At 40.7% G+C, this 16,363-nt stretch overlaps 2 protein-coding genes across 5 annotated transcripts in view; one reads left to right on the plus strand and one right to left on the minus strand.

The window, feature by feature from the left end:
• TMEM266 (transmembrane protein 266) overlaps nt 1-13,917 on the plus strand; it is a 176,655-nt gene extending 162,738 nt beyond the window's left edge. For all 4 annotated transcript variants that reach the window (XM_075857641.1, XM_075857639.1, XM_075857642.1 and 1 more), the window contains 2 exons: nt 6,103-6,165; nt 13,119-13,917. In XM_075857641.1, coding sequence (XP_075713756.1) covers nt 6,103-6,165; nt 13,119-13,651 — 596 coding nt within the window. In that variant the 3' untranslated portion in view covers nt 13,652-13,917. The remainder of the gene's footprint in view (nt 1-6,102; nt 6,166-13,118) is intronic.
• A 1,165-nt stretch (nt 13,918-15,082) lies between these two features.
• The window catches only part of ETFA (electron transfer flavoprotein subunit alpha), a 55,706-nt gene continuing 54,425 nt past the window's right edge, over nt 15,083-16,363 (minus strand). Inside the window, exon 12 of the mRNA XM_075857643.1 lies at nt 15,083-15,299. Coding sequence (XP_075713758.1) covers nt 15,261-15,299 — 39 coding nt within the window. The 3' untranslated portion in view covers nt 15,083-15,260. The remainder of the gene's footprint in view (nt 15,300-16,363) is intronic.

Consider the following 16,363-nt stretch of genomic DNA (forward strand, 5'->3'; position numbering starts at 1 on the left):
ACCCATATGATGCAATGGATATTGAGTCTCTATTCCTCCTCTTCAACTAGGGTCAAGGCAAATGATCACTTCTCTCATGTTATTATCACAAATGGTACGAGGCAGGGATGTCCTTTTGCCCCTCTTATATTTATCTTATGTTTGGAAACCTTCTTGTGTCATGTGCGCTCCAACATGACATAACAGGCGTTTCTCTAGATGGGGTGTCTCACAAAGTAGCGGCATATGCGGATGATCTCCTGCTTTTTTTTTGCTTTTTTTTTCCCCCCCTCGCCTCTCCCACGATTTCCTTACCTAACCTGATGGCGGAACTGAATACTCGATGCTATCCAACTTTTAAAATTATCAAAAATCGGAGGCTCTTAAGATTTCTCTGCCACAACCGCTAGTAGCTGATTTAACTCAGTCTTTTTCCTTTTGAATGGGCAAGAGACTCCCTTAAATATTTGGGCATCCTGCTCACCAGAGATCTGTCTTTTCTTAATGCTTTGAACTACCCTCCCATTCAACGCATAAAGAGTGATCTAGAATCCTGGACGACCAGCACGTTTACCTGGTTTGGTTGGTGCTCAATTTTTAAAATGAACATCCTTCCTAGGATTCTGTACTTGAATCATATTGCCCATTCTCTGCTTTTCCAAACCGAATGTGAGGGTGGTATTGCCCTCCCGGATTTTGCCTCGTACCATCATGCCTCCCATCTATCGTGGACCATTAACTGGTGTAGGCATAGAGATGTCAAACAATGGGTATCTATGGAGCAAACCTTCCTCGCTACTCCTCTGCAGGTAACACCCTGGCTAGAAAATTACATCCCCCTTGTCCGCACGGGCACACCCGACCATCAGGCCCACCTTAGTGGTCACTTCAAAAACAGAAGGATATTTCACCATCCTCATCCCCGCTATTTCCTATACTAGACAAACCTGCATTCCCTCAAGGAAAACGTGGTCCCTTTCAGCATTTGATAATAGCGAAGTGTCATTCTTCTCATTTCCTGCGGGATGGGAATTGGATGTCTAGTCAAACGTTAACATCTCTGTTGGACCCTCAGTCATTTACAGCCTGGCAGGTCACCCAACTTCCATTTTCTCATGTCACTACCAACTCCGAGTACTCCCGGGACAAAACCCCCTTTGAACACCTCTGTACTGGAAAGGGAACGATACACCATACATTATCATGACTCTATGTCCTCCTAATTTCCCTATCCAATATCCCTACACCCTCCTATTTGTTGAGCTGTGAAAGAGACCTAGGCTTAACTTTTACCACAGAACAAAAAGATCGTTTATACACCATGACTCATAAATCTTCCATGGCAAGTAGATTCCAGGAGGCAGGATTTAAGATCTTGTCCCGTTCGTATAGAGTTCCTTCCAGATTCCATACTTTTATACATGCTTTCTCCCCTTTGTGTTGGAGATGTGTAGAACACAAAGGCCCCATCATACATCCCTTTTGGGAGTGTCCATTAAATCAACTAAAGATGGCTGATTTTTGGTCAGAAGTGTGGCGTATAACCTCTAAACTTCCGGACTTCACACTCCCTCATTCACCAGCGTTTTTCCTGCTCCATTCCTCTGTCTAGATATAGACGCTTGGTGGTGCGCCAGAGCCGTATCGCCGCGCGGTGGAGATAATCCAATCCTCTGTCGATCTCTACATGGTTCGGTAAAATACAGGAGCTCATGAGAATGAAGGCTCTTACTGCTTCTATGAGGGGCTCCTATGCCAAGTTCTTTAAAACTTGGTATCATTGGATTAGTTTTCAGTCCTACTGTTCTCGTGCCCCCCTTTTCTTTTATATCCTTTCCTTCTTTTACATTCTCCACTTCTCCACACAAGTATTGTAGTTAATGTCATTATGTTCAGATAGCCGACATATGATTGCTATGTTGATGGCATGTTGCCGTAAATTGTCTTGTTCAAATTTTCAGTTTGACTAATCTTAATCTGCACTTTATTAATCTGATGGCCTGTGAGACCACGTATGTTCTTCCCTTATATTTGTACTTTATTACTGAAAACTCAAAAGAATCTAAAAAAAAAAAAATATATAGGGTAGCAGTGTGTTTATGCTTTATGGCACTTGAAATTTATTGCATTCAATTGACCGAGAAATGTCATAGATTAGTACTGTAAGTAATGGAGTACAGCCCCCTCCCCCTGAGACCACTGGGTGGCAGGGGAGTTGCATACAGAGCCTTATGTCCGTATAGTGTTAAGGTTCCCATATTCATTAGATAGAAGTAGGGGGATATTCGAACAATGGCCCATGTCCGAATGGCCCATATACAGTACATTCAACTTCTTTCAATACTCAGACAAAAATTTCCAACATGACCGACCTGATTTTTAGAAGATGACTGGCTGCCATTGGCCAGCTATAATGATTGTTTGGTTATAAATTCAAGCGACAAACCTTTTGTTATGGCAGAAATCTGACACTTTTTTTCAACTTTTGTCTAAAATGTATGGGCACCTTTACTATCCTGCCTTATCTAGCCAACAAAGCGTACAATAAGTGCGCTACAGAAAAATAAAGTGTTAAGCTATATTTATACGTTCAGGATTTGATGAGGATTTAGGCGCTGATTCTGCAATCCTCATTAAATCCAATAACATTCCGTATTCAATGCAGGTGAGTGGGGTATTTTATACCCCATTCCAATGCTTGGAGAAAAAAATTGAACATGCTCATTCTCACAGATTCCGCATGGAAAAGCTGTGGATTAGCCCAATTGAATGACAATGGTGCTAATCCTTGTGCGGATCTGCCGACACATCTGCGTAAGAAATCCAAGTATCGTCCTTGGATTCCTTCCACAGATTCTTTATAAAATATGCGGCAGAATTTGTAAATCCTGAATTTGTGAACACTACCTTAAACTGTTGTCTCCTCTAGTGGCCAGGGTAAAAGCTGAAATATTTCAAGATAGATATAGATTTTATATATATATATATATATATATATATATATATATATATATATATATATAGTGAAGGAAATAAGTATTTGATCCCTTGCTGATTTTGTAAGTTTGCCCACTGTCAAAGACATGAACAGTCTAGAATTTTTAGGATAGGTTAATTTTACCAGTGAGAGATCGATTATATATAAAAAAAAATAAAAAAAATAACATTGTCAAAATTATATATCTTTATTTGCATTGTGCACAGAGAAATAAGTATTTGATCCCTTTGGCAAACAAGACTTAATACTTGGTGGCAAAACCCTTGTTGGAAAGCACAGCAGTCAGACTTTTTTTGTAGTTGATGAGGTTTGCACACATGTTAAATGGAATTTTGGCCCACTCCTCTTTGCAGATCATCTGTAAATCATTAAGATTTCGAGGCTGTCGCTTGACAACTCGGATCTTCAGCTCCCTCCATAAATTTTCGATGGGATTAAGGTCCGGAGACTGGCTAGGCCACTCCATGACCTTAATGTGCTTCTTTTTGAGCCACTCCTTTGTTGCCTTGGCTGTATGTTTCGGGTCATTGTCGTGCTGGAAGACCCAGCCACGAGCCATTTTTAATGTCCTGGTGGAGGGAAGGAGGTTGTCACTCAGGATTTGACGGTACACGGCTCCATCCATTCTCCCATTGATGCGGTGAAGTAGTCCTGTGCCCTTAGCAGAGAAACACCCCCAAAACATGTTTCCACCTCCATGTGTTCTTTGGGTCATAGGCAGCATTTCTCTTCCTCCAAACATGGTGAGTTGAGTTAATGCCAAAGAGCTCAATTTTAGTCTCATCTGACCACAGCACCTTCTCCCAATCACTCTCAGAATCATCCAGATGTTCATTTGCAAACTTCAGACGGGCCTGTACATGTGCCTTCTTGAGCAGGGGGACCTTGCAGGCACTGCAGGATTTGAATCCATTACGGCGTAATGTGTTACCAATGGTTTTCTTGGTGACTGTGGTCCCAGCTGCCTTGAGATCATTAACAAGTTCCCCCCGTGTAGTTTTCGGCTGAGCTCTCTCCTTCCTCAGGATCAAGGATACCCCACGAGGTGAGATTTTGCATGGAGCCCCAGATCGATGTCGATTGACAGTCATTTTGTATGTCTTCCATTTTCTTACTATTGCACCAAAAGTTGTCTCCTTCTCACCCAGCGTCTTACTTATGGTTTTGTAGCCCATTCCAGCCTTGTGCAGGTCTATGATCTTGTCCCTGACATCCTTAGAAAGCTCTTTGGTCTTGCCCATGTTGTAGAGGTTAGAGTCAGACTGATTAATTGAGTCTGTGGACAGGAGTCTTTTATACAGGTGACCATGTAAGACAGCTGTCTTTAATGCAGGCACCAAGTTGATTTGGAGCGTGTAACTGGTCTGGAGGAGGCTGAACTCTTAATGGTTGGTAGGGGATCAAATACTTATTTCTCTGTGCACAATGCAAATAAATATATAGAATTTTGACTGTGATTTTTTTCTTTTTTTTTTTATATATAATCTATCTCTCACTGGTAAAATTAACCTAGCCTAAAGATTCTAGACGGTTCATGACTTTGACAGTGGGCAAACTTACAAAATCAGCAAGGGATCAAATACTTATTTCCTTCACTGTATATATACACACACAATTTAATTTTTCTCGTTATGTGGATAGTCACAAAGTAAAGCCCCCACAAAAAAATAAGATTAACTTTAACCCGTTAGTGACCGGCCCATAGTCTTTTTATGTCGGTCACTAACGGGCCTTATTCCGATGCCATAGACTTTTTACGTTGCGGCATCGGAATAAGTAAACAGAGCAGGGAGCTGTCAAATCTCCCTGCTCTCAGCTGCCAGAGGTAATACAAAAGTATTGCAGTGTATTATAATAGCGATCGGAGGATCGCATAGTGAAGTCCCCTAGTGGGACTAGTAAAAAAAAAAAGTTTAATAAAGTTAATTAAAAAAAATGAAAAACCCACTTTTTCCCCTTACAAACTGCTTTACTATTAAAAAAACAAAATAAAGTTAAAGTTACACATATTTGGTATCGCCGCGTCCGTAACGACCCCGACTATAAAGCTATTACATTACTTAACCCGCACGGTGAACGGCGTAAAAAAATTATATAAAAAACGATGGAAAAATTGCTGTTTTCTGTGAATCCTGACTTTAAAAAAATGCGATTAAAAACTGATCAAAAAGTCGCATCTACTCCAAAATGGTACCAATAAAAACTAAAAGTCTTCCCGCAAAAAAAAAAGCCCTCATACATCTGCATCGGCGAAAAAATAAAAACGTTACGGCTCTTCAAATATGGAGACCCAAAAACAAATAATTTTGAAAAAAAATCGTTTTCAGGGTATGTGCACACACACTAATTACGTCCGTAATTGACGGACGTATTTCGGCCGCAAGTACCGGACCGAACTCAGTGCAGGGAGGCGGGCTCCTAGCATCATAGTTATGTACGACGCTAGGAGTCCCTGCCTCTCCGTGGAACTACTGTCCCGTACTGAAAACATGATTACCGTACGGGACAGTTGTCCTGCAGAGAGGCAGGGACTCCTAGCATCGTACATAACTATGATGCTAGGAGCCCGGCTCCCTGCACTGTGTTCGGTCCGGGACTTGCGGCCGAAATACGTCCGTCAATTACGGACGTAATTAGTGTGTGTGCACATACCCTTACTGTGTAAAAGTAGTAAAACATACAAAAACTATACAAATTTGGTATCGTTGCAATCGTAACAACCCGCTGAATAAACTTATTGTGTTATTTATACCACATGGTAAACGGCATAGATTTAGGACGCAAAAAAGAGTGCCGAAATTTCCGATTTTTTTTTCTACCCCCCCCCAAAAGTTAATAAAAGTTCATCAATAAATAATATGTACCTCAAAATGGTGCTATTAAAAAATACAACTTGTCTCGCAAAAAACAATGCCTTATACAGCTATGTCGACACAAAAATAAAAAAGTTATAGCTCTTGGAATGCGACGATGGAAAAACGTAAAAAATAGCTTGGTCATTAAGGTTTAAAACAGGCTGGTCATTAAGGGGTTAAATATGTTTTATAATAACACATTATTATTATTATAATGTAATTTTCTGTTGATACATGCCCTTTAATTTTATTTTGCAATTTATTTTGCAGAAGTAATTATGAAGGACGACATGAACAATTATATAACACAGTATTATAATGAAGCCAGTAGTGGTAAGTTTGGATTGTTTGTCATGTTATAAGGCTTTTGATACATTTACATATAAACCTAAATCATATTGGTAATCATGCAGCTTGCTTACAAGTTTAAGGCTATGTTCACACGGAGTATTTTGGGGGAGGAATATCTGCCTCAAAATTCCGTTTGGAACTTTGAGGCAGATATTCCTCTCCCTGCACGCCGATTTTCGCGGAAATTATCGCGCCGTTTTTCGCCCGCGGCCATTGAGCGCCGCGGGCATAAAACAGCGAGAAATACGCTTTCTCCTGCCTCCCATTGAAGTCAATGGGAGGTCAGAGGCAGAAGCGCCCGAAGATAGGGCATGTCGCTTCTTTTTCCCGCGAGGCAGTTTTACTGCTCGCGGGAAAAAGACGCCGACGCCTCCCATTGAAATCAATGGGAGGCGTTCTCGGGCTGTTTTTGCCGAGTTTTGCGACGCGGTTTCCGCGTCAAAAAACTCGGCAAAATACCCCGTGTGAACATAGCCTTAAATCCCGGTTAGACTACACAGTTACAAAAAACTATATGTAAAGGGGTAAACCGGGTTTTTAAAATTGATGGCCTATCCTTGGGATAGGCAATCATTATAAAATCAGTGGTCAGTCCGACACTCGGCACCCCCGCCGATCAGCTGTTTGGATGGGGCCGCAGCCTCCTCATTGTTTTTCTTTTCGTTTGTACTTGCACACGCCATTACATCCGTAGTGGCTGTGCAAGGTATTGTAGCGCTGTCCCTTCATTGAGCGCCGCAGACCTTTCAAACAGCTGATTGGGGGGGTGCCGGGAGTCGGATCCCCACCGATCTAATATTTATGGCCTATCTTAAGGATAGTCCATCAATTTTGAGAACCTGGATAACCCCTTTGCACTCACACCACATAACTTGGCTACTGGACTGGTCCTTGTGCCTGCAGCCCATTAATTTAATCGTTTGGATAGCACTGTACTCTCCAGCATGCAGTGCCATCGTAAGGATCGAGCTTTTACGGTGACAGTCCGATCCTGTACTGTGACGTAAGTGAAATAATCAGTTCTCCATCACAAAAAGTCCATGAACAAAGCCGCTGCTTTTGCTTTCCAGCAATTTCAAGGGAACCCTGTGATGTCGTGACTGATAACCTGTGCAGAGAGGACGCGATCTGCATCTTCTCTGGATGTCAGCCCATTAGATTACTCATCAGTAATCTGTATACACAGTTACCATTAAATCACTGTTTTCAGTGATCTGTATGTAGGGACAGCAGGAAAAATACAGATCGTGTTCTCTGCTAACCTGTGCCCTCACAGTAAGAATAAATAAATATATTAATACATAAATATAGTGCAATGCAAAGAAATTTTTTTTCAAAATCTCAAAAAAAAAAAAACCTCCCCACAAAAAGTGTACATCTCTCCGAACTCACATGCACCAATTTCAGACATTATTCATGACCTGAAAGTGTTTTCCATGGGCGTCAGGTGCTCAGGCCTTAATGCGTTCCGGTCAGGCAGAAGGTACTTTATGCCAAACAAAATAATAACCCCCAGCCACCTATTTTCCTGTTTTCTACCCCAGCCCAATCTACTTTTGAGCCTTTACGAAATAATTTCTGTACTTGCATGATTATCATCCATGTACAGTGGATGCGTCTACAGCTACAGGAGGGAGATATATTTGAAGCTAAAATAAGCTCTTTATTCTCAACGCTATATCGACGTCCGAAGTTACACAATGTACACATATTTGACATTGTTATGCATGAGAGAATTAAAGGATTAATTTTTTTGGGGTGAAGATTATTCATTGAACCAACTACCTTTAAAAGATAGCATGAAAAAAATATTACTGTTTCTGACCATTTTTCCCCTAAGAAAAAGACCTACAAAATTAATATCTACTCAAATTTTGAATAATAAGAAAGCCCTGTGTACCGCCCAAAAAATAAGCAAAACATTTTGGGGTACACGAAGAAAAACTAAATTAAAAATTCACCTTTTACGATGCAGGATTCCAAAAGGTGAATTTTTGCTCCGAGCAGAAGGCCAAAACCTCACCGGTCATGAAAGGGTTAAGGTCTCATGCAAACGGCAGCGCTGTTTCCTGTGGCTTTGTACCACAGAGCTTTCAGACACTCCATGTGCCGCTCTGGAATGCGCTGTATTACAGAAATGGGGAATACCGGATTATATGCGGAATCTAACGAAAACAACCTCCTTTTGCCTCAGTATGAAATAGGACGGGTACAGAGAAACAATTGGACCCCATAGAAGTCTGTGGGCGCTCCAATATAGCTCGCTGTACAACCACCAAATTGTAGAGCTGTAATACGCTTCTGCGCATGACGGCTGATGACGAGTGGATATTGGCATGGGACGTCAACCTATCTCTGCTGTCCGCACATTACAATATAAAAAGGAGTGTGGTTGCTAGGATACACTGTCTAACAACAACAGCTTTTAACCCGTTCGTGACCGCCCATTAGTGTTTTTACGGCGGCCAGTAACAGGCTTTATTCTGATGCAGTAGCATTTTTACGGCACTTCATCAGAATAAATACACAGAGCAGGGAGATTTAACGGCTCCCTGCTCTAACGGGCAAGATCGATATTCGTATTGATCTCACCCGTTTAACCCCCTCAGATGCGGCGCTCCTAAGCGAGCGCCGCATCTGCGTGGTTTTGGAGAGAGGGAGGGAGCTCCCTCTCTCACCCCACCGGCATGCTGCGTGTGATCGCAGGTTCTACGCCGAACCGGCGTCTTCATCAGGTCAAATACAAATGAGAGAAATAACAGACTGCTTAAATAATAATTAGCAGTGCAATCAGAAGACATACTGTGACGAAAAAACCGCCAACTCCAATAGTTGAGCAGTTATCAATTCATATTGTCTTGCTCTACCTTTACCAAATGTGACCTGCACCATGTTGGCGCCGTGTGTTATTTAACTGTCTCTCCAGGCTTATACAGCTGCATCAGCAGAACAATAAAGAAGTTATTGGTCTTCAGATATGGAGACACAAAAACAAATAATTTAGAAAAAAAGTGTTTTTACTGTGTAAAAGTAGTAAAGCCTAAAACTATATAAATTTGGTATCGTTGCAATTGTAACAACCTGCTGAATAAAGTTATTGTTATTTGTACCACACGGTAAACCGCGTAAATTTAGTTGATGAATAAATTATATGTATCCCAAAATGGTGCTATTAAAAAATACAACTTGTCCCGCAAAAAACAAGACCTTACACAGCTATGTCGACTGAAAAATAAAAAAGTTATAGCTCTCTGAATCTGACAATGGAAAAACTTAAATAGCTTGGTCATTAAGGCCTAAATTAGGCTGGTCATTAAGGGGTTAAAGTAGGGTTGTCAGGCAGCCTTATTCACACGACAGGGTCCGAGTGTCGGCCGATAAAAACGGCAGTTTTGGGCTGTTTTTTTCCCGATCGTTTTGCATCCGTTCTGTCCGTTTTAAAATCGGATGAATTTCATTTGTACATTTTTTTTGCCACACAATTCCTTCTGTAGATAATGCCACACACTGCCCTCTGTAGATACTGCCACAGCCCTCCTGTAGGTAGAGCCACACAGCACCCCTTGTAGGTAGTGCCACACTTAGGTTTCCGTTGATGGATTCAGTCTGCCTTTCCATTGATGGGTTCCTCCGAAGGAAAGGTCTAACAGAAACCATAGCTTCCGTTTGCATTACTGTTGATTTCAATGGTAATGCTTCCATTGCAAATGGTTTCTGTTTGTCTCCGTTCGATAAGGTTTCCATTTTTTGGGCAGAATCGGTAGACTACGCTATTGTTTCCGCTAAATAAACAGAAACCTTACGGAACGGAAACAATTTCATTGAAATCAATGGTAATGCAAATGGAAGCTATGGTTTCCGTTTGCCTTTCCGTTGATGGGTTCCCCTGATGGAAATGTCTGACGGAATCCGAACGCTGATGCAAACAGGCCCTAAATCAGCATTTATTATACGATATATTACACTTCCTTCATACATACATTTTGGCTTCTATGTCTGCCCCAATTAAAATTGTACAGTAAGAAAAATATTGTTTTACATTAACATTGAATCTAAGGCTGGGTGTCCACGGGCCGTTTTACCAGCGTTTTCATAGCCGTTTTGTTTGCTTGTTAATTTCTTTGAAAAACGCATGGTTTCAATGTGCTTCACCTGTAATAGCCGCACAGCCATAAAAAAACACATCGCATAATCGCGGCAAAATGTATGCAGGTTTTTAAATGCAATTAAGAAGCAAATAAGAACTGCAATAAAAACTCCCTGTGGAAACACAGCCTAAATAAACATATGGATTTGGAAGTGCTGAACTCCTTATTAAGAGTCTTGTCCAATGTGGCAGGTCTCTCTGTGTACAGCTGATGACCAGGATTACTGCTATTCCGGGCCCCTATGTCTATTATCCCATTGTAGCATTACATGGTGGCCATTCAGATGAATGCTAGTGTCTGCTGGAGCGGGAGCCGCTCGTAGGGCATATGGACAAGTGTTCTTTTCATGAGACAATATAGTCAAGGCCCATTTCGATGTAGCAATTTTTCAAACCATTCTCAAATAAGCCATTCATACAATCATTGTTCATATGCGCCATTCTCAAGCTAAAGTTTGATTGGAGCAGCATATGTATTGTTAATAATAATATTTATATAGCGCCAACATATTCTGCTGCACCTCTACAATTCAGAGATGTAGAGACAATATCAGACATTATATAGTGACAATGCTAATATACAATTCAAACAAGAGGAGTGAGGACCCTGCTAACAGGAGCTTACAATCTATGAGGAAATAGGGGTGACAAAAAGTGCTTGATAAGAATGGTCCAGTCATCTTTTATACAGATAGTACACACAAAGCTACATGAGCCGGTCACCCAGCCAGTACCTGCATATGACTGATATGAAGTGCATTAATGGGGTTGTCTCAGGATTAAATATGATCCTCTAACTACAGGATAGGTGAAAACATACAGATCGGTGGGGGTCTGACCGCTTGCATGCCCGCCCACCCACCGACCACAGGGAGGTATGGATTATGGAGGATGTTGATCTTAGATCGTTGGCAGAACGTAGAGCACAGGTAGGGTGGTAGACAGAGATGAGGGAGGAGATGTAAATAGGTGCAGCACTGTGGAGAGCTTTGTGGGTAAGAGTAATGAATTTACATTTTACTTTGAAGTGAATGGGCAACTAGTGCAGTGACTGGCACAGGGTAGAGGCACCGGTGTAGCAGTTCATTAGAAAGATGAACCTGGCTGCCACATTCAGGATAGATTGGAAAAAATTGTGACTTTATTTACCAAAACTACCAACAACAATTTGTATGTATGTATGATCGGTTTTGATCAATGATAAATTACACAATAAAATAATAAGTTGGTCCTTTAAGGGGCTGTCCAGTTTAGAAAACCTATTTTCATATACCCTATTAGGTATTTTTGAGTAAATAGAAGTTCTCTGTTCAAGATCGTCATCTCTTGGTTACAAAGAGTGTATCTCGCTCTGGAGGGACCTGTCCTGTATTACACAGACAACCCATGAATATGAATAGGCACTGTAATGCTTAGGTTTCCCCTGTGGTTGTGCTCAGGGAAATTGAATACTCAGCACGAAGTTTTGCCACAGATTATAGCTGATCGCTGGGGTGATCAGCTCAAATTTCCTCATTAGAGCAGTTTGTAAATAAAGCTACTGCCCATGTCCAAATTTCACGATTCTTGTTTTCAGCCCGTTGCTAAGATACCACACTATACATAACTACTGCACATGCCATAGTCTTTATCTTCTGGCCCGCCACCCATTACTGGCATACATCTATACGGATCATCTCATTGGTCAGTATATGTATGCAGTCTATTGACACCCACGTTTGTAACACCGGCGCTCCATTCAGCTGTTAACAGTTACCTAGCACATAGGTTTTCAGGTGATTCTCATATAGCGGGGCAGCTGCCACATTAAATTCTTAGGTAAGAAACACATCCTATTTAAATTAAAGCCTTATTCCCTTATGGGGACAGTGCTGGTTTACCAGATCACACATTACATAAAGGTTCAGTCACATTACAGTAACCAGTGGGCACAGCCACTCCGTCTGACAACGAAGGAGAACAAGTAGATAGTCCATGAGGGGTCCCCTGGAATTATCCTAGGTTTCATCCAAAGGTATATGACCCAGGCCACGTTAGGTGTGCCTGAAGACCTATGTGCAATATGGTCTCCTAGGTAACTATTAACAGACAAATGGAGCTGCAAAAGTGGCTGTGATTTGAGCTGATCACCTATAACGCAACCTACATTCATACTGGAGATGAATTCTGATGTTTACCACTTGATTAAATATATATATTTATCATCATGATATTTGCTCTTAGAGGTTATGAATTCTTTGTATAGTCTGTATTGGTCAATCAATCGATGCAACACTGATTGGTTATGTTTTGTATAAAATGGGGGATTGTTCCGTATGAGAGTAGGCTTGAGAAAGCTCGCTTGTTTGAAGCCAAAATGTTGCCATATTTATATGTACCTGTGTTTGGCATTAATAAATAGTACCTTTTTTTGTTGTAGTCTACCCCATTTTATTATTTATATGACTGGGAAAGAACCATCCCACCTAAGACAGCGTGCATCCACAGGCTACAAGGAAGGGGTTGCTGTCCCTAAACTTGTTTCAGCTTATTGTCAGGGGATTTCTTTGAAGAAGTAGGTTTCGTCCGAAGCAGAGAACCCCTTTAAGGGGTATGTTTTTACTCATGTACATCTCATGCTTAATCTACTGTCATATTGCGGATTACACAACCGATCGTATTTTTAAAGGACATTAAAATTGCAACAATCTATACAGGTGCAGAAACCACTTCCAGAGAAGGTGATGTTGCTGCTTGATAAATACAGTTAAGTCTTATGTTATGACATTTCACAATCTATTTCCTGCAGAAAGTGGTGTTCCTGGGATGTGTATAATCACTACAGCAGCTATTGATGTTCATCATCACCCCAACATATCATCTGACCTGTACTCAGCAGAAATCCCATTCAATCCAGAACAGGCCAGCAACTCTAGCAGCATTACTTCGGTGAGTGTATCCAGATTTTCAGAGAGCTCAGAAACACTGGCACAGAGTATCAGCAGCCAAGTATTCTGCTCCTCTACAGACTGCAGTAGCAGGGAAGAATCCACAGAATACTGCCCCCTGGCTCCAGCCATTAGAAATAGAGTGAATAAAGCAGTTGTGCAGGAACTATTGTCCTCCTTTTCCGACGATTCATCCTTTATTCAGAAAGGGCTGGATCCAGCCAATTTACACCTCAGCAATCCTGTAGGTCTGCATAAAGGAAGTCCTAGACACGGGCTAAACATCTACAACAGAGTGAACCGGGAAGGTTATGGAGCATTTAATGACAGGTCGGTGATTCCCCTCAGTCTTCCTCTGCTAGAGAGTAAACCTATAGATACAGAGTCAAAATGAAATGCAGTAGAACCTTAGATTTATACCTCCTCATTGAAATGCACAGCAATAGAGTCTTCCAAGCCAACAGCCAATTTTGACGCAATCAAGGCGAATACATTTATGAGCATCGTTCAGAGCTAAATATGACATCTTATCCAGAGATCACCAAGTCGAATGGGATTCCAGTCACTGTGATTCCGTATCGAAGCCAAGCAGGATTCATGTTCATCAGAAGCCTAGATTCATTCTTCTCAGGAGATGTAACAAATTTCTAAATACCGATTTGCTGCTGGACCTCACACTAGCATATACAGGACTGACTCATTCATTAATGCATGCATTTGTGTACAATTATTTTACGTAACAACAATACCCTGGACACAAACTACACACAAATATCTGGTGAGCAGGTGTGACTGCATAGCTGCAATCTTTCCTTTACTCATGACTTCTGATTTTGTACAAATGCTGCAATATTTTTCGATGCACAATGCAATTTTGGCAGTTCTTGGAAACGAAAGTAATAAAATAACCTGTACAAGTGCATATATGGTTGTGCTTTTTGTCATAAAAATTCACTGCTATTTTAGTATTTTTGGTTTGCACAGTTAAAGGCTATGTTCACCTTTGATAGACATTTTTAATTTAAAAAAAAAAAAAGTTAGTGTATTTGGTCCAGCTTTCTAATTACAATTTATTTTTACTTTTTGATATACAGCAGCTGTATCATGCGCTGAGACCTGAATCGGACAGATCAGCGCCACTGACTAGTTCAGTGACCACGGGTCCTGCATGTCTTGGACACGCACACATCTAAGTTATGAACTTGTGATTGATAGCAGCTCGATCCTATCTAAGTTCATAACTTAGATGTGATCAACAACAGATTGATCTGACTGATGCAGGTCTCAGCGCATGATACAGCTGCTGTGTATACGGGATACAAAGCAGCTGTATCTCAAAAAGTTAAGAATTTTTAATAAAAATTAAACATTTTCAAAGGTGTACATAGCTTTTAAAATGGTTCCTTTCAGTTTTAAGGGACTGCTCTACTGTAGTAGGAAAGTTTTTATTTTTTTAAGCAGATTTGTTGGCAGCTTTAAAAAAAATTAAAAAAAAATATAGAATGGCAAATAACATTTTCCATGAATGAATGTTATGGTAATGAAGTCCGGACAGGACTTCTGATAGTCCCTATGAGGAAAAGTTGTATGCAAAAATGAGGCAAGATCATACAATTACAAAAACACATATGGAGGCCTCATGTATGCAAACTGTCTAGAGGAAAAGAAAAAAAAAAAAAGTGTTCTCGTTTCTCTAAAAAAACATTTTTGGGTTAGTTTGTTTCTATTTGTTCAGTTTTTACATCCTTTTATTTTCAAGGTTATGATGATCCACTACCATTAGTAAAAGCACTCACCACGTCGCCTTATAAATTGCACACACGGCTTAAATGTTAGCTTAGAGTTTAATAAAGTAACATTCATGATATATTTAAACACTGCCAGTAAAAAAAGTAGAAGACTTGTATACAGTGCTGTGTGATGTCATATCCAAATATATATAGTTCTAGAATTAATTACATGGCAAATTTTCTGGAAGCAGCAGTCATTCCATTGGACAGCCTTTATTTTTTCTTTAGTATTTCAGTCATTTCTGGTACTGCCTACAAAAAAAAAATTAAAAAAAATACACATTGGTAAATATTATAAACCGTAATCAAATAGTGGATTTATCTGGCAGCTCAAAGAGCTCTGACAATCTGTTGGTGGGGCCGGGCAGACCCCTCCTCACATCGGAAGAAACCCAGATCAGACAGACCGGTGAAATCCAGTCTGACAGCTGCCAATCTTCTGCCACTCTAGTGAAATAGCACGGATGTTCTGCCCTGCGTGACATTGAGGGAATCAGGCCGAACAATATATTCTGTGCAAGAAATGTTATAAAATAATTCAGTATAATGAAAGCGAAGTTCCACCTATGACTTGACGAACATTTTTACCCTGTGCGATGTAAAAAAACAAAAACTAAAAACACACACTTTGACCAACAGACAACAGCCTACTTGTACATGGTCAGGGAGTTACGGAAACAGCATAACTCGCTGAGCTACGCGGTGTCCGTAACTCCCATAGAACTAAATAGTTATGGAAACAGCATAGCTCGCATGCTACACTGCTTCTGTAACTGCCATTCACTACTATGGGAGTTACAAAAACAGCGTAACTAGCTGAGCTACGCTGTTTCCGTAACTCCCAACCACGTAATCAAGAAGTGGCCGGGAGGCAGCACATGCTGTGGATATGTCATAATTGTCCCTCATGGGAAAACCCCTTTGAAAAACATAAGATTCTTTAGTGGTGTACTGCTCATAGGGTTTTAAGGGTAAATACACCAATCTCATTCTGAAGTCCTGCTCGTTAACACACAAAAATAGTACTAGATATTCATACGTTAAGCAGGCTAAAATCATGTTCATATGTTAATGGACAGGAGACAAATTTTAAGATAAAAGGTTATTTTTTACACTTTTGCCATGGACTACAGCCATTGGTGAGGCTCAGGCATCACCATGTTCTGGCTGGTGTGGCCCCTGTAGAAGCAGATTGCGACCCCTCTACTATAAACTACTTAAGAAATGTACTGCCAACATTTTTCTCTAATATGATATATATTCATTCTATATAGAAACCTAAAAACACAGCTCGTGATACGGTTTAACCCTTCCTT

The sequence above is a fragment of the Rhinoderma darwinii genome, chromosome 3 (genome assembly GCF_050947455.1).
Source record: "Rhinoderma darwinii isolate aRhiDar2 chromosome 3, aRhiDar2.hap1, whole genome shotgun sequence".
Taxonomy (NCBI): domain Eukaryota; kingdom Metazoa; phylum Chordata; class Amphibia; order Anura; family Rhinodermatidae; genus Rhinoderma; species Rhinoderma darwinii.